At 48.6% G+C, this 17379-nt stretch overlaps 1 protein-coding gene across 2 annotated transcripts; it reads left to right on the forward strand.

Moving 5' to 3' along the window:
- The first annotated feature begins 384 nt into the window (after positions 1-384).
- Positions 385-15122, forward strand: SMARCD1 (SWI/SNF related BAF chromatin remodeling complex subunit D1). 2 transcript variants are annotated; one of them, XM_077328621.1, is made up of 13 exons: positions 385-570; positions 1687-1874; positions 3065-3107; positions 3184-3306; positions 5191-5313; positions 7400-7516; positions 7991-8092; positions 8469-8630; positions 8723-8820; positions 9652-9787; positions 12009-12131; positions 12307-12408; positions 13519-15122. In XM_077328621.1, the coding sequence occupies exons 1-13, from the start codon at positions 400-402 to the stop codon at positions 13570-13572; spliced, it is 1542 nt and encodes a 513-aa protein (XP_077184736.1). In that variant the 5' UTR covers positions 385-399; the 3' UTR covers positions 13573-15122. The 2 variants fall into 2 exon arrangements, with proteins under 2 accessions (XP_077184736.1, XP_077184737.1); XM_077328622.1 differs by lacking the exon at positions 385-570 and adding an exon at positions 661-794.
- The last annotated feature ends 2257 nt before the right edge of the window (positions 15123-17379 follow it).

Consider the following 17379-nt stretch of genomic DNA (forward strand, 5'->3'; position numbering starts at 1 on the left):
TTTTTACTCTCCCATTCACAACCGCCAGCCTGAGCAGGACTTTCCCGAAAGCTTGCGGGAAGGCGAGGAATATCCTGATTGCCCTTTAAGACCTGGCGGGGGAGGGAGCCTTCGCGGCCCTGAACAGTCCCGCCACCCCGACTCTTCTTGCGCAGGACAGGCCAGACTCCAAACTGCACCTGCAGCCCGCGAGCACCAGGTGGAGCCCTAGCGGCGCGCCCGTCCCGTCCTTCCCTCCGCCTCGGGCTCTATGGTCAGTGCGGCGGTTTTCTATCCCCCGCCAGGCGACCTCTCTATGGTAAAGCCCGACTAACTCATCCTAACCCCACATCCGCCTCCTCCTCCTCCCCCCCCCCCGCGTCTCCCGGCCGCTTTGTGCAGCTGAGGGAGGGAAGGAAGATGGCGGCGCGGGCGGGCTTCCAGGCGGTGGCTCCGAGCGGCGGCGGCGGCGGCGGGGCCGGGCCCGGGGCGGGGTCGCTGGGGCCGGGCGCCGCGGGGCCTCCTGTGCGAATGGGCCCGGCGCCCGGCCAAGGGATGTACCGCTCGCCTCTGCCTGGCGCTGCCTACCCGGTACCGACTCGGCCCGGCGGAGAGGGGAGGGGAGGGGCGGGGCGGGGCTGGGGAGGGGGCGGGGCTTCAGGGCCAGGCGCGGAAGGAGCGCGAGGGGGCGGGGAAAGGGGCTGATGGGAAAATCCCTCCAGAAAGATGGAGGAGGAGGAGGAGAAGGGCGGCGGCCGAGGCTGAAGGGATGCCCGCAGGATAGGAGGCGCTGAGCGGCCAAGGGGAATATGGGGGTAAGGCGCGAAGAGGGGGGCTGAGGGGGAGCCCCCAGGTGAGGTCGGCCGAGGGGGAAGGGCGGGCCTGGGACTGCCGCGTGGCTTTACATGCCAGGGAAGGGAGGGTCTCGGTGTGACAGCCAGGAGAGGGGTTGAGGGAGGGGCTGTCAAGTTGGGGGGGTTGGGTGTGGGACTCTTGCTCTTGCCCTTCTGCGGCTTGCAGGGTCGTTGTCGGGTTGCAATGGGAGAGAGAGTGCTGCGCCTGCTTCTCTGAGCGTGTTGTGAGAAGGGAAAGAATGAGTGTGTTCTCTTATGTGTTTGCAGAGGGGCTTCAACTCAACAGCCCAGATGTAACAAAGAATCAAAGTGGTATATTCGTTGAGCGCAAGGAAACCTTTACTGGGCGTGCAAGGTGCTGAAGCATATTGGGCTAGGAGCAGAGGGGAGGTTAGGTAGTCTAGGTTTATGCAGTTGGCAGGTCTCAAGTGGGGAGGCTTTTTCTTACATTGCCCCAATTTTAGAAATGGCATGTTTGATGGAGTGGGGGGAAATAACCATTTGTAGGTAGATGATAAGGGAATGAGAGGCAGAATTCTTTTCTGTGACAAAGGACTGGCATTTTTCTGCAAAAAGTTTCTTTGTGGAGGTAGAGGCAGGACGTGACAAACCACCTCTCCTTACCTTGGAAACCTTGTTGGGTTGCCATAAGTCAGGCCTCCATGGACAGACTGAAGTCCTACAGCTGAATGGATTTTATTGACTTTCTAAACCAGGCTTGTCAGAAGTCCTAAGCAGTTAGGAATAAAATATCTGTAAGGAAATGGAAGACCTTCCTCTAAGAGTGTGTCTATGTAGGGAGGGGGGTCCTAAGGTTCTTCAGAATTAATTTTCCTCTGCATTCATTTCCCAGCGCCCTGGGATGCTGCCAGGCAGCCGCATGACCCCTCAGGGACCTGCAATGGGCCCTCCAGGTTATGGCGGCAGTCCCTCAGTTCGACCTGGGATGGCTCAGTCAGGAATGGATCAGTCTCGGAAAAGGCCAGCCCCTCAGCAGATCCAGCAGGTTCAGCAACAGGCAGTGCAGAACCGCAACCACAAGTAAGAGTCTACACTTGCATTCCTCTCTGGAGCCAGGTTTATAAGCTGCCTTTTCCTTGGGTCAGTAAACCTCCCCTTCCTTTAGGGATGTTACCTCTCTTAGTCAATTTCCACCAATTGCTTACCTGACAAAATGCTGATAAAGAAGGATGAGGCTCGGGAAAACAGTTTAAATTGTGAAATGACTGTTGTAAACTTGGGAAAGAAGAAGCTTCAATCAGCTACAGATTTTGCTCAACTTTAGTGTGTGTCTCCATGGATCAGTGGTATCCTACTGATTCGGTTCCTGATCCCCATGGGAAGCAGCTCTAAAAGAAGCTCCACTGTGATGTGAATGTTTGCATACTAGCCTCACTACTTTGACTGGTCTGTGAGTACATGGCATGTGATTTCTCACATCTGCCACAAGTTCACATGAGCTTGGAGCAGTGCATGATTGCTGCAGTTCAAGTGCAGATCCAAGGATTAAGTTAGCCAAGACACTGGAGAGCCATAATAGGATCCTTCCAGAATTTGTAAACTGTGTTTGTACAGAGCCCTGATTTGAATAAGGAGGAAAGAAGAGGGGTTAGTTCTCACTTCTGGCTTTAGTTTTTCCATTTTAAACTGACAGCACCATTTGTACCGTTAACTGGCTGAGCCCTCTGATCATATTTTATCCCCTTCCTGCTATTCACCATCCCAATGCAGATCTCCGTGTAGCTTCTCTTAGTACTTTAAGATACTGTAAAGATCTCCCAGCATCTCATCTGGTTTGATCCAAAGATCCTAGAAGTCAAAGAGAATCCATAATATCCTCCAGCCTTGTTAAATTTCTGGTGGTTTTGAGAAATGGGCTATACAGGATAAAGATATAGGAAAATACCACCCTTATTAAGATCCCAACCTGAGGCTGCATTCCTATACATGCTTCCTATGGGATGTACATCAGAGTAAGCATGTTTAGGTTTGTGCTGCAAATCCTAATAACGACATTGGCTTTCAGCTTCATTTGCAGAGCTAAAATAAATTCCATACACCAATATGATTTCCTTGGTACAAAAGCAGTGGAATCATAAAGAAAGTTCTTCTTTGTGTCTTACATTAAAGCAGGTCAAATTGTAAATATGATTCATTATGGCATTAACAAGGTGATACCTAGGCTTTCATCAAGGGTTTATCTCATTGTACTAATTTCTGTGTCCACACAGTGCCAAGAAGAAGAAGATGGCAGATAAGATTCTACCTCAGCGGGTGAGTGCGGCTTCTGATATTTTTAGTCTGCTGTGGTTGGGAAAATCAGTGGCTACACTGACTGCATCTGTTTCAGATCCGGGAGCTAGTACCGGAGTCTCAGGCATACATGGATTTGTTGGCTTTTGAGAGGAAACTGGACCAGACCATCATGAGGAAGCGCTTGGATATTCAGGAAGCCTTGAAGCGGCCTATTAAGGTAACAGAGAAGAAGGTCTGTAAACTTGAGGCACATTGGTATATCTTTCCCCACAACCGTATTAAATAAAATGAGTAGAGCAGTTTACAACATTGTATGTATTTTACATTTACACTTATTTTACATTTATATATCAACCTCTCCTGAGGCTCAGGGTGGTTTATATAACTTAGCAGAATAGGAACAATACAGAAAACCAGCGGCTATAAATAACAGTAATAGTAAACAGAAGATATCAATAAAACAGTATTATAGTAGAACAATGGAACAGTAGTGAACAGTAATTCAACTGCAGCATCCTGATGGCCCCGTGGTTGGACAGTTCACGTGATGATTTACAGGGCAAAGAGGCTTGGGGGACCAGAGGAAGGTAATGTTTCTGGTTGACCTCAACTTAAATGCCTGGCAGAGGAGCTCCCTTTGCAGGCCCTGCAGAATTGTTCTAGTTCCACAAGGATGCTGATCTCTGGGAGCTTGTTCCACCAGGTAGGAGCCAGGACAGAGAAAACTCTGGCCCTGGTTGAGGTCAAGCAAGCTTCCTCGGAGCCAGGGATCACTAGCCAATTGGAGATAGCATAGAGCTCTTTGAGGGTTGTAGGCAGAAAGGCAGTCCCTCATGACTTACCTTTATGGATGGGCACAATGGTTGGGATTGGTAATATTCTGTTTTACTGCCATTTAACACTCTGGTGCTACTAAACTGATGAGACTTGTAGTCAAATCAAAGACCTACCCACTGTAAAGGTACTGGGAGACATTGAACAGGTGAGAATCTGCAAAGTAAGTAGGAGGCTATGAAGATTGCCCTTCCTGCACCAACTAAGTCAGAAGTTCACCTTCCGTCTGCATTCCCTGAGCAGCCAACATACAAACTTTGGCTATAAATGAAAGTGTTGCACTTCTTCTTTGTGGTGCTCTTCAGCTTGGCTACTTCTCCACTCCATAAATGGCTTTTATTCCCCCCCCCCTTTCCTGTTGCTACTGACAGCCTTTCCAATCCTGTTTTCCCTGTTCTGCTTCTTTTTCTCTCAAATCCAGCATCCAAATTTCCATTCCCCTCCCCCCCAATCTGTGTTAACCATAATCTCTACTTTCCCTAGCTTCTTGGGTCAAATCTAGTTTACTAATTTCCCAACTGTTTTCCAGAAAATTGGGCAGTATACCCGTAGGGCAGGGGTAGTCAAACTGCAGCCCTCCTGATGTCCCTGGACTACAATTCCCATGAGAATTCTCATGGGAATTGTATTGCATGGACATCTGGAGGGCCACAGTTTGACTACCCCTGCCCTAGGGAGTAGATTTATATATGCATCCTGATTCATATATAAAATAGACAAATGACCTATTATGTGCAACCCGGATGCATGCCAGGTTCGATTCTACACTCCCCCACATGCAACCAGCTGGGTGACCTTGGGCTCGCCATGGCACTGATAAAACTGTTCTGACCGGGCAGTGATATTAGGGCTCTCTCAGCCTCACCCACCCCACAGGGTGTCTGTTGTGGGGAGAGGAAAGGGAAGGCGACTGTAAGCCGTTTTGAGCCTCCTTCGGGTAGGGAAAAGCGGCATATAAGAACCAACTTTTCTTCTTCTTCTATTACTGCTTCCTTTCTTTTTTAAGTCTGACCATTTTTTTCCTGGTTGTAAGCACCTTTGAACTGTAGTGGAATGTTTGACATGGTGCCAACAGGTGCTTTAGAAAGGCCTAAGAGAGACCTAAGAGCTGTCCTCCAGGGCAGAATTGAACAATAATGAGAATGAAGAACATTGTTCTTTTAAGTGGTGAGTGGGCAAGTACACTGGCGAGAAGAGTGGTGCTTGTGGAGGTATGGTTTGGGCTGACTAGTTCTCTGCTTCGCAACTACTTTGTGCTCCCTTTCAGCAAAAGCGGAAACTGCGCATTTTCATCTCTAATACCTTCAACCCAGCCAAGTCGGATGCGGAGGATGGTGAAGGCACGGTGGCTTCCTGGGAGCTTCGAGTCGAGGGGCGGCTGTTAGAGGATGTGAGTGATGAATGGGATGAGCGTGTCCCTAGTGGGAGATTTTCTACATGTGCCAGTGATAGGGAGTGGCCGTATGAGCAGAACCCTTAAACTAAGCTAGATATCCAAAATTGGCTTATAGCAATGCTCTTTCAATGCGGGATACACAAGAGCTTGTTTATTTATCATGGCAGAATTGTAGTGTGAAGTTTCTCCATCCTGAAATAGTATATTAAATCTGACAGCTCTGGTCATCTATTACTGGCTGAACAGATCAAAACTCACCCTTTGACCTTGAACTTGGTGCTCCTTCAAGCTTTTAATCAGCCTTGGCCTTGCAACACTAACTACTCTTGTCAGTGTCACTCTGGATGGTCAAATGTGCCAATTTCACATGGGCTTTCCCTGCAGAGCATGTCAATATTTTTCTAAAGCTCTTTGTTAGGAGGTGAGACTGACAGGAAGTTGACAGGTGCCTAACTTTTCTTTCCAAGTGACGTGATCTGATATTGCTTGAAGTGAATGTGACTGATGGAAGAAACCTTGGTCATATATTGATTTGAGTATTTTAAAGCATTAACTTCGTTACAAGAAGAGGCACTGTAATTAGCAAATCTGTTCATTTTTTATTAACTTTTAAGAAATGTTAATAAGAATGTTAATAAGAAAGTTTCTCTGAATGTGAATAATTTGCTGAATAGTTCCCTCCAGCAGCCAGGTCAGCCTATTTAAAACAGGAATAACAGCAAAAAAAAATTTGTGTGTACAAGGTGTATACAATAATGCAATAATATGTAAATCAAAATTTCTAAGTCCTGTTTATTGTCCAGTCCTTGGAAGGCAAAAGAGAAATTCTCGATAATGCATGCTGAACAGGATTCCGGTATAACAAAGCCTGTTTCATTACTTTCATCAGCAGCATTAACCAAATATCAGGACACAAGCATCCATCCATTAGAGAGAATTTCTCCTTTGGTTTCCATGGATTAGAAAATAAACAGGACTTAGAAATGTTAATTTACATATTATCGTATACATCTTGTATACGCTAACCAATTTTTTGCTGTTATCTTATTTGTGTGCTCCTGTTGTTTGAGGGTAAAACGGGAATAAATCAGAAGTCACAGCACCTTTTTCTAAGTCTGTTTGGCGTTATTAACAATTGAAGCAGCTGGCCATTAGCAGAAACTTCGTTGTGCAGCTGGGCTTTCCTCTGACTGTTGCAGGGCAAAGGGAGACGCAGCTCTTGCTGTTGTCCTTAGTGGTAAATGTCGCCATAATTAATTTTTTTTAAAAAGCTGTCTCCATGCCAGCTCTGTTGGCGAACTGATATTTGTCCAGTCAGTTGATCAGCATGTTAACCATAGAACCATCAAATCATAGAGTTGGAAGGCACCTCCAGGGTAATCTAGTCTAGCGGTCTCCAACCTTCTTGTGGTCGGGGACCGCCTCCGGGGGTGGGGGAGAGCTGGCGGCCCAGCCGCCGCAGCTGAGCGTAAACGCGCATGCGCAGTCGCCGGGCATACGTGTTTTTGCCACCAGGTGGCGTTAACGCGCATGCACAGAGTTGCCGTGCATGCACATTTTCGCCAGCAGGGGGCACAAACACGCATGCGCGGCAACTCCGCGCGTTTGCGTCGCTGGCGTGCCGGCGGCTGCGGCTGCCTCTTTCCCCCCCTCTCGCTGCGGGTGGGAGGCAGGCGCGGCTGCTGGCGGCCCGTTACTATGGCCTTCGCAGCCCAGGACCGGGGGTTGAGGACCCCCAATCTAGTCCAACCCTCTGCAGAAAGCAGGAAATTCACAACTCCCTGCCCACCCACTGTGACCCCAATTCCATGTCCAGATGATGCCCCCCCCCCCAAAAAAAACCCTCCTGGAGAATCCTGTAGTTAAATGGCAGTGTGAAGATTTGTTTGTATTGCATGCGGGTCCCAGTGTCCTAGTCAGTGGCTCAGAGAAAAGAGACAGCATGTCTCTGTGTTCTTTACCTCCTTCTGGCCTGGGGGAGGGGGGCAGTGCTGCCTTTTGTTTCTAGACTTGGTTGCTGTTGCTGTCATCGTTCCAGACTGGGATCCGGTGGCTTCATGTTCCCTCTTGTCTCTTGCAGTCTGCTCTTTCTAAGTATGACGCTACGAAGCAGAAGAGAAAGTTCTCATCCTTTTTTAAATCTCTAGTGATTGAGCTAGACAAGGACCTGTATGGGCCAGACAATCACTTGGTGGAGGTGAGACCATTTGCTTTTTAACACTAAAAGGGGTGGGGTGTTTAAAATCTTTTAGGGTAGTAGTCGCCGTCTGCTTGGTTTGTGATAAGGGCTGTTTTCTGGAAACTCTTGCTTTATATTTGTAAACCACCGCAAGACTTTCCAAGAGCGGCAGTATTAAAATTTTAAAATAAATAAATAAATAAAATTCTTGATAGTATTCCAAACAGAAATGTGAAAGTGATTGCTGCCTTTTCTTCAAAGAGCTTTGGGCCATGAACCTGGTTTCCTTTCTACCCCACCCCCCAAAAACCAAGGGAGATGACTTAGCCAATAGGCTGGCCCAAGGTTAACCAGTAGGCCTCACGTTGGGTATTTGAACTTGTATCTCACCAGAAACGTACACTGCTGCTTACTTCTTCTCGCTACTATTTTATTCAGTTTCTCAGTGCATGCCCCTTCTATTTCCCTTCCACCCAACCTTTTGCTGTTTAGTGGCATAGGACTGCAACCACCCAAGAGACAGACGGTTTCCAAGTGAAGAGACCCGGAGATGTGAATGTGCGCTGCACTGTCCTGCTGATGCTGGACTACCAGGTAAGCAGCCTCACCTGCATGAGGGCGATTTGAGAAGGAGGAGTGGGATAAGGAGACGGGCAGCTGGGAGATTGTCACTGCCATGGGATGTAGACTGCTCATGCCTTGGGTCAGGCACACTTGGCAACTCAGACTCTTCCTGTTAATTGGGTAATAACTTCCTCCTCCTTTGCCAGTGTGTTTTTTAACATGGTGATTAAAATGATTTTGTTTTACCCCCGGCCATGTTCAAAAGGATTTTCTCCTCCTTGTTATTTCCTTGGCTTGGGCTCCATATGTACCTTTGTTTTTCCTGAAAGCGGCTACAGCTGTAAGGGAACACTCATTTCAGTAGCATACCTTCCTAGCCCTGGGATTCCCCACCTTCCCTTTGCAGCCTCCACAGTTCAAATTGGACCCTCGTTTGGCTCGCCTCTTGGGGATCCACACCCAGACACGCCCCGTGATCATCCAGGCGCTGTGGCAATACATCAAGACTCATAAGCTGCAGGACCCCCATGAGCGGGAGTACGTCATTTGTGACAAGTACCTTCAGCAGGTAATGGCCATGGGGCAGAAAAGAGCCGATTTTCCAGGAATGCTGTGAGCGGGGCTCTCGTGAGCGGCTTGACCTTCCCTTTCAACCTGCAGATATTTGAGTCTCAGCGAATGAAGTTCTCCGAGATCCCCCAAAGGCTGCATGCTTTGCTAATGCCTCCTGAGCCAATCATCATCAACCACGTCATCAGGTGAGGCTGGGATACTTGGTGGCAGGAAGTGGAGTTGAGCTTGCCTGGCCAATGGAAACCAGTGTAGCATGGCGGCTGAACTGTGAATTGGAAGCCCCTGATGCCAGCCTTGCATCTGTCATAACCTCAGTAGCTAGCCTCAGGCAAGCCTGTCTCCCTTCTCCTTGCAAAATGGGTACAATGATACTTATGGGGAGTTTGTCCAGTGACAGTGGTCAGAAAGGTGCCACTGGACTCAAAATAGTGCTGTAAAGATTAATGTATATGAAACACTTTGAATACCGTGAATGCAAATATAGCACAAAAAATGAGCTTTTTTTCTTGTAGAATTTAAGGTCTTCTTTCAGTACAATTCCTTGCTCCAGGCTGCTCTGAGAATTTTTTTTTTAGACTTTTTTTTCATTATAACATTTCCAAAACAGCAGAAATGCAAGTAGATTTGTTTTGGAAACTTATATCTGCAGGACATCAGAAGCATTCTAAACCACTTAAAGAACTTGAGCAGGCTGGATTTTTGGAAATGGAGGGAACAGTCCTTGCCAACAGTCAGTCTCTCTCTCTCTCCCTCTCCCTCTCCCTCCCTCCCTTTGTGTATGTGTGTGTGTATTTCTAGCTCTTGGTTGATTGACATCTCTCTCTGTCAATATCAATATCCTTCCTTTCCTTCCAAAACAATTAAATCTCTCCCAGCTGAACTACCCCTAACACATAACCCTGATTGGGAATGGCTAGCCTCAGCAACCATCCCCTTGATCATTAACGGTGGCTTGGACTGCTGTATTGAACCAAGCTCTGACTACAGTATATGTCTCGCTGCCTTGCTCTCCCCAGTGTCGATCCAAATGACCAGAAGAAAACTGCCTGCTATGACATCGACGTGGAAGTAGACGATACTCTGAAAACCCAGATGAATTCTTTCCTGCTCTCTACGGCCAGCCAGCAGGAGATTGCTGCTCTAGACAACAAGGTGAGAGCTCCTCGAGGTGATCATTTATACCTTGAACACTCTTCCAGTAATAAATGATGTAGCCAACAGGATCTTGTGGTGTGTGCAAGAAAGCTGAAAAGGAGCAGCATATCACATCTCTGTGGTAGTCCCTATGATATTCCAGTCAAAATTTGTCAAGACCTTGGGTAATACCAGCCATTATAATGGCTCACATTACACTATCAGACAAATCAGTTTCAAGGAGAGGAGAAACCCAGGTTCTGACTATAATGTTTGGTGATTTGAAAGAACTGAGAGTTCTGGATTCTTCTGGAGCTCTGCTTTCAGGTCATTAAGAATCCCTTGTTCCTCAAAGGGGCCAATTGTTTTCCATCACACCCTATAATAGTAAAGTGCCTTAACCTACCTGCTCCACTGCTGATCAGGAAAGCAGCTCAGCTGGACCAGGCATTCAGGGGAGGCAGATTTCAGCAAAGCACTGTCTAACTCCACTCATGGTATGCAGAAAAATATCTCCCCCCTCCAAAACCCCACCACCACCTTCCAAAAGGGCAGCACGTCCCTGCAGCGAGGAGCAGGCTACGATTGTCCTTATGCGGACATGGAATCCTGGCAACATGGAGGCCAAGTATAGATGCAAACCCAGAAACTTCCTGTTGGCTATTTTGAAGAGAAGCAAGTGGCTTAGTGGTTACTTCCCTTTGGTTCGGAGGTCCCCCAACCCATCCTTGTCTCTTCACCTGCCCAAGGAAAAACACCAAGGAATCTCCTGTACAGTGCTAAGCTGGCAGAGGAACAAGTTGAGCCACATCCCATGTCAGTTTCACAGTCTGGAAGGCATTAAGGTCTGAGCATGTCAGTTCCTGATTCATGTTTTCAGACGTATGTATAAGTTGTAACGGGGCAAAGAAATATAGTAGTAAGCGGTGGACTTTGGGATCAGGGGAGGGGATACATGCACGATGGTACCCAACATCTATTGAATTTTGCCCTCACCGTTGCAGTGAAAATTATCTGTTTTAACTTAAGAAATAGATCACTGTTTGATGAGGGCTTGTGGCTGAGTGGTGCAGTATATGCTTTCCATGTAGAAGGTCCCAGCTTCAGTCCTTAGCCAGTTAAAGAGATCAAGTCATAATTGATGGGGGCCCCCGGAGATCTGCTGTTAGTCTAAGGCAGCTTCAGATGTTCTCAAAGCAGCAGAATTTCGATGTTGGCTTCTAAAGGGCTAGCCCAGGGAATTTTAATTTTCTCCCCACAAAAATTCAGGACCGTCCTGGAAACTTAACTTGTATTTCCCAGACTCTGGCCTACCAGCAGTCTTTCCAAGACTATGGGACAGTTGCCAGTCATGGCCCTAAAGAGCTTAAAACAAAGCAGATTCTTAGTTGGTAGGATTCAAACTCTGGGGCAACAGTTGGAGGATTCACCACTTTATACAGGGCAGAACAGACTTGGAGGCGATGATATGCTTGGAGGAATATCTGTCACATTTGGGTCAGCCATAAAGTTTGCTGCTTGCTGCTTTTGTCATTATACAAGAGTCCACCCAGAGTCGCAAGCTAATTACATTCATAGAAATTTGTTCACTTAAAGTTAAGTAACTACATACTTATTGCCTAATAACCATTATTTGGATTGTAGCCTTATAATGAAACTTTTGGAGAATTACACCACTCATTGAGTGGGCCTAGACTGGAGTGACTCTCCATGATCCTATACTGCTAGTTTTGTTTCAATGGGTAACTCCAGACTAGTAGCGTAAAGATTTGGGTTTTTTTCCTGACTAAGGTAGCATGGGGAACAAAAGCAGTGAGACAAAACATTAACTCCTGGATGTAATTTGGACTGTCCTCTGTCCTATGTCTGAACTGTGTAGCAGATGGCTTGAAAACCAGCCACTAAGGATGAACTTGTTAATAATATTGTAGTAACATATGAAGAAGAAGAGTTGTTTTTTATACCCCGCTTTTCACTACCCTCAGGAGTCTCAAAGCGGCTTACAATCGCCTTCCCTTCTTCTCCCCACAACAGACACCCTGTGAGGTAGGTGGGGCTGAGAGAGCTCTGACAGAACTGCTCTGAGATCAGTTTTTTAACTGTTAAAAGCCCAAGGTCACCCAGCTGGCTGCATGTGGAGGAGTGGGAAATCAAACCAGGCTGCTGCTCTTAATCATGATGCCAAACGTATGTGTAAATATGCCTCTTTCCTAATACTTGCTGTGTCTCTGCATCTCAGATCCATGAGACCATAGAAACCATCAACCAACTGAAGACCCAGCGGGAATTCATGCTGAGCTTTGCCAGAGACCCCCAAGGCTTCATCAATGACTGGCTGCAGTCCCAGTGCCGGGATCTGAAAGTGAGACACCTGTGAGGGAGAGCCAAAAAATGGATTGTCCGGCCGTTGTCGGACCTCCAGTCAAAAGACTGGCACCTCCTTCTGTATCAGAGAGGAGAAGGCTTCAAGCAGGGGTTGAGCCTCTGCTCCAGTCTGGTCAGGTAACTGAATACACTTTTTCTCATTATCCCTTTAGACTATGACAGATGTTGTTGGGAATCCAGAAGAGGAGCGCCGAGCTGAATTCTATTTCCAACCGTGGGCTCAGGAGGCTGTGTGCAGATACTTCTACTCTAAGGTAAAACATCTCGGTTCTTGTGATGCTCCTGAATTCCAGGAGGGAGGGGAACCGCTTCCATCTCAAGCTGGGATTAGAGAGAATGTCAGTCCTTCAGTTCTGGAAGGACTCCTCCATCCTGGTTGCCTGTATAGATGACCCTTCTGAAGCCACTATTGGCATCGAGGGGTTATAATAAAGCTAGTACTAGTTTTCAAAACGGACTGATGAAAGGCAGGAAGGCGAGGGGTGGGAGAACTCCCAGAGAGTAGGGCAGTCCAGCCAGCATGGTGAGCCGCCCATAGGAGAGCAAAGATGGGAGGGGGAAGGGCTCCTGAAGAGCAGGGTGGTCCTGGCAACAAGCTGGGCTGGCCATAGCAAAGGAAAGGCTGGAGCATGGAGAGCAAGAGGGCGTCTGCAGAGCAGGGCAGCCCAGCAAGCTGGCACAGGACAGCTGGCTGGCCTCCCACACTGCCTGGCGAGCAGTAGGGCACAGAGCACAGCAGGCAAGCTGGGCCACCGGAGCTGGCACTGCGCCCACAGTGGAGCACAGCCAGCCTTCTCCCCCACATCCCTGGCCCACCTTCTGCTAGCTCTTCCTCCTCCTGGCAAATGCCAGGAAGCTGCACGGAGAAGGAGGAGGAGGAGGAGCAGGGGGGGTGGGGAAGTCCCACTATTGGCCCTCAGCAGGGGGATGCCCTCTTCCTATTGGGGGGCATGTCCTCCATTGAGGGCCTGTCAAAGGGGCTGGAATGTTCAACATGCCGTCAGAAGAACCGTCAGCTTTTTATATTGATAGTATGATGATATAATGATGGCACCACCGGAGAACTTCCATACCTCTCCATCTTGTATTTTGCATATTGACGTTCTGGTTACCAGAAATACTTAAAATGAGGTGATATTTTAGGGGTTAAAGACCGCTTAATACAGCAAATGCTTATGACCAAGAGATCAGTGTATTATCAGAGGCACTCCCAAGTAGAGCTTCCCCATGCTAGGTGTAGGATGTTGTACAATAGCTGCTGCTGGGGTTGCACCTTTTATTACTGACTCCTTCTGTCTGGCAGGCATCTGGAATTCTGAGGCACCGAATCTGCACTAAAGCTGTCATTTTGCCTTCCCTTGCAGGTTCAACAGAGACGGCAGGAGCTAGAACAGGCTCTGGGAATCCGCAACACATAGATGAGGCTGCTCTCCCTAGTCAGCAGGTCTCGAGGCTACCAAACACTGCAGGGATTCACTGCTCAGGCTTACGCCATTCCCACTCCAGCACAGAACCTACCACTGCTCTCCCATCCCTTCCACCATCATCTCTTCTCTGCTGCTGTGTTTCCTCCCCTGGGAAGGAGTGTAGTCAGCGGGCAGGCCAAAGGTCTTGCTTTTCAACCTGGCCTCCTTCCTTTGATCGTTGCCTTCAGAGCCCCAGGGCTCTCCTGTCTTGGCTCTAGCTGAAGCTCTTCTGCCCTCAGGACAGCTTCCGTTCAGAGCCTTGCAAGCTCAGGACCTCCTTGCCAATCCCTAGATGCCCGCTCCCCAGCCCCACCTCCCCCAAAGCAATGAAGCTGGACAGATCTTCTGCACATTGGCTGTGGATGTTGCAGGTGAACACAGGTCTGTTCCGTTCTGGAGGATGAGGGGCAGCAGGCAGGCACCACTGCAGTGTGTTCTGGTCTTTAAGGGGTGGGGAATGATGTGCTGGTACATCTTTATACATGGCTTTCTTAACAGGAACCAAAATGCAGCCAGTTTGGTAGAGTTTGCAAACCGTGGCACGTCTGCCTGTTTGCCCTGATTTTATTGGGGAGGGGGCTTTTTTCTGAACAGATGCACTTGTCAGAAGGCTCTGGGCCTGTTCCTGGTCTGTAGTGGTGGCCCCACTAGGTTGCTGCCTTTTAAAGGACGTAGCACCTCCATCCCAGCTCCTTATTCCTTTTCCTCTCCCTCAGTTCTGTGGGCACACAGAGGTCGGCTGAAAGGCCCCTCCAAGCTGCGCTTGTGTTCATTCTGCCTTCTTCAGCCGACTGGCACAGAGCAGGTTTCTGGGGCAAACTTTAAGATGGGGAATGAGGATGTGCAGGCAGGAGTCCTTGACCTGGGGAGGACACAGCACAGGTGATTATCAGCGAAATGAACAGGGCTCACCTCTCACACGTATTTTTTGGTCTTGGGCACCTGCTGGTTTCTGGCAGGGAAGAGGGCTAAGGTGGAGGGGAGAGGATCTTTCTGCTGAACTGATTTTTGGGATTGTAATGCAGCTGGACAGGTCCCAGCTGCTTGTACTCTGACACTAACTGCAAAAATCAAGTTACTGACACACACACCCACACCACCTCTGAAGCAAGGCTGGGGACTGCTTTGAATTCAGGAGTCCGGGTGGCCCTAACCCTCCATGTGTGCGTCCGTGTGAAGACTTGGGGGCTGTCTACCCTTTCTGTCTTGTCTTTGCCATATGAAAGACCACCTTGCCCTATCCCTCCCCCTTCTTCCCCCCGCTTTGTGGTACCAGGGATTAGAGCCCTGGTGCTGTCTGTAGCTGCCGCAGGCTCTCAGGGCAAGTATAGATGAAGGAAGCTCAGAGGCAGGCTGGCTGGCTGGCAAAGTGTAGTTTTAAGTGCTCTCTTATTATGCTTTGTGTTTGTGGTTCTCCTCCTCCCCCTTCCCCTTGGACCAAACTTTTTTTGTACTGTATCCTTTTAGATGTCACCCAGTTTTAAATAAAAGCTGCCTCTAAATCCCCGTGTGCTTTATTACTGGCTTTTCGTTAGATACTAGGGTAAAAAGGGACGTTTTGTATGCTTCTAGATGTGGCAGAATAAATATATTTGATTAGATTCCCCTTCAGGCTTTTCTGTGTTGGTTGATTTTTCTGCTCAGGAACAAGATAATACCTTTTTAATCCGTTGCCCGGCAGAAGAATCTGCTCCAGAACCCCTTTGGCGGTTTCACACCTGCCCAAGCATCCCACTGAAAATGCTGAGGCAAGGGGGGGGGGTGCAGCACCTAAGAGAAGCCAGGAATGAGCAGCACAATTTCTGCTGGGGGGGGGGCAAGCAGCCATCTGTCTCTTCTCAAGGCCCTACCTTCCCTGCCATTGCAGATCAGATAGGAGAGCAAAGGGTAGCTATTTCCCATTCCATAGGAAAGGCAGGTAGTCCTTGTTATCCACATCTAGAGCAAACATGGTTTTGGTAAAGGTGTGTTGGTGAAGCAGCTTGAGTCCGCATGGATGCCTGGTGAGAAAGTCATGCTGAGGAGGGGTGCTAGGGAGTGGGGACAGTGCACATGTGTTGGGAATCATGGTTCCTGTTTATATCACCCTTTGGACGTCCCCATCCTCCCCGCCCCTCCAGAAATTCAACCTGTTATGAGCCCTGGGTTTCTCCAAGGACTAATGTGATCTTGGGGAGAAAAAGAATCTACACCAAGGATAGGTTCAAATGGGTAGCCGTATTGGTCTGAAGTAGCACAATAGAATCGGAGTCCAGTAGCACCTTGAAGACCAACAAAGATCTATTCAAGGCGTGAGCTTTCGAGTGCAAGCACTTGAAAGCTCACACCTTGAATAAATCTTTGTTGGTATTAAAGGTGCTACCGGACTCTGATTCTGTTGATCTACACCAAGTTACTCCTTTGCCTACTTGAACCACTTGCCTTGCTCACAGCTGGCATGACTAAATGGCGGGCAAGCTTCCCAAAGTGTCCTGGGGGTCTTGTGCAAGAAAGTCTGTTCTGAGCCCAAGAGGACCCTGGAGGAGTAGAGCTGGGTTCATTAGGCAGATGAAGCTCCGAGAACTGGACTGCATCTTAAGTGCTTTTGGGGCTGTTTCCAGATTTTGTATGAGGCCTGTCAGTCAGACACATACTGCAAGCTACAGTCTCTTCACCCCTGACATTTCCCCCACCTAAAATGGCCGCCGTGTGGTGGTATTTGCTCCATCCAGTAAATCTGCATACCCCATCAGTGTTCGTGAAATCCTGAACAGGGCAAGTAGCCATCCTGGGATGACTCAGGCAGGGGAAACAGCACCCGGGGCAGGGGTTTGTATCATCCAAATCGGACTGTTGCATGCCTGGGAATGAAATCCTCAGGGAATTTGCCGTTCAGTCAGGAATTTGCAAAGAGGCCTCCTGTGAGATTCTTGTATCATGTGTACGTAACATGTAGTCCAGCCCTGCCATTTAGCACCCTTCTGGACTGAGGGTGTTGAGAGCCAGTTTGGTGTAGTGGTTAGGAGTGCAGACTGCTAATCTGGCATGCCAGGTTCGATTCTGCGCTCCCCCACATGCAGCCAGCTGGGTGACCTTGGGCTCGCCACGGCACTGATAAAACTGTTCTGACCGAGCAGTGATATCAGGGCTCTCTCAGCCTCACCCACCCCACAGGGTGTCTGTTGTGGGGAGAGGAATGGGAAGGCGACTGTAAGCCGCTTTGAGCCTCCTTCGGGTAGGGAAAAGCGGCATATAAGAACCAACTCTTCTTCTTCCTGTACCACCCAAAGGACTCTTCCGCCATTTAACAATGGTTGCCTTTGTGTTTGCGTCTCATAGCCCACAGCGTTTTAAGAACTAAATCTTATTGGAGGTCTTACAGGGTAAGCGATGCCAGTGAATCTCTTGGGTTCACAGGGCCTTGAAATGTATACTTGGAAGGTGACTTAAGGTCATGTTGTCCACACCTTTAAAGGTCCTCTACGTAGCAATGTGGGCAAACACTTTGAAGGCTGGTCTGTGAATTCAGGAGAAGGAAGCACTCAGATTGCAGGCAGAAACGATTTTTGAAATCTCCCGAGTCTTGAAAGCTCCCTGCAAATGCAAGTGCTGCTCAGAAAGGGATGGGCGGCTGTCTTGGTCCTTAATGTATCTTCTAGCGCAGGGGTAGTCAACCTGTGGTCCTCCAGATGCCCATGGACTACAATTCCCATGAGCCCCTGCCAGCAAACACTGGCAGGGGCTCATGGGAATTGTAGTCCATGGGCATCTGGAGGGCCA

Source organism: Paroedura picta, chromosome 3 (assembly GCF_049243985.1).
Source record: "Paroedura picta isolate Pp20150507F chromosome 3, Ppicta_v3.0, whole genome shotgun sequence".
NCBI classification, from domain to species: Eukaryota; Metazoa; Chordata; class Lepidosauria; order Squamata; family Gekkonidae; genus Paroedura; species Paroedura picta.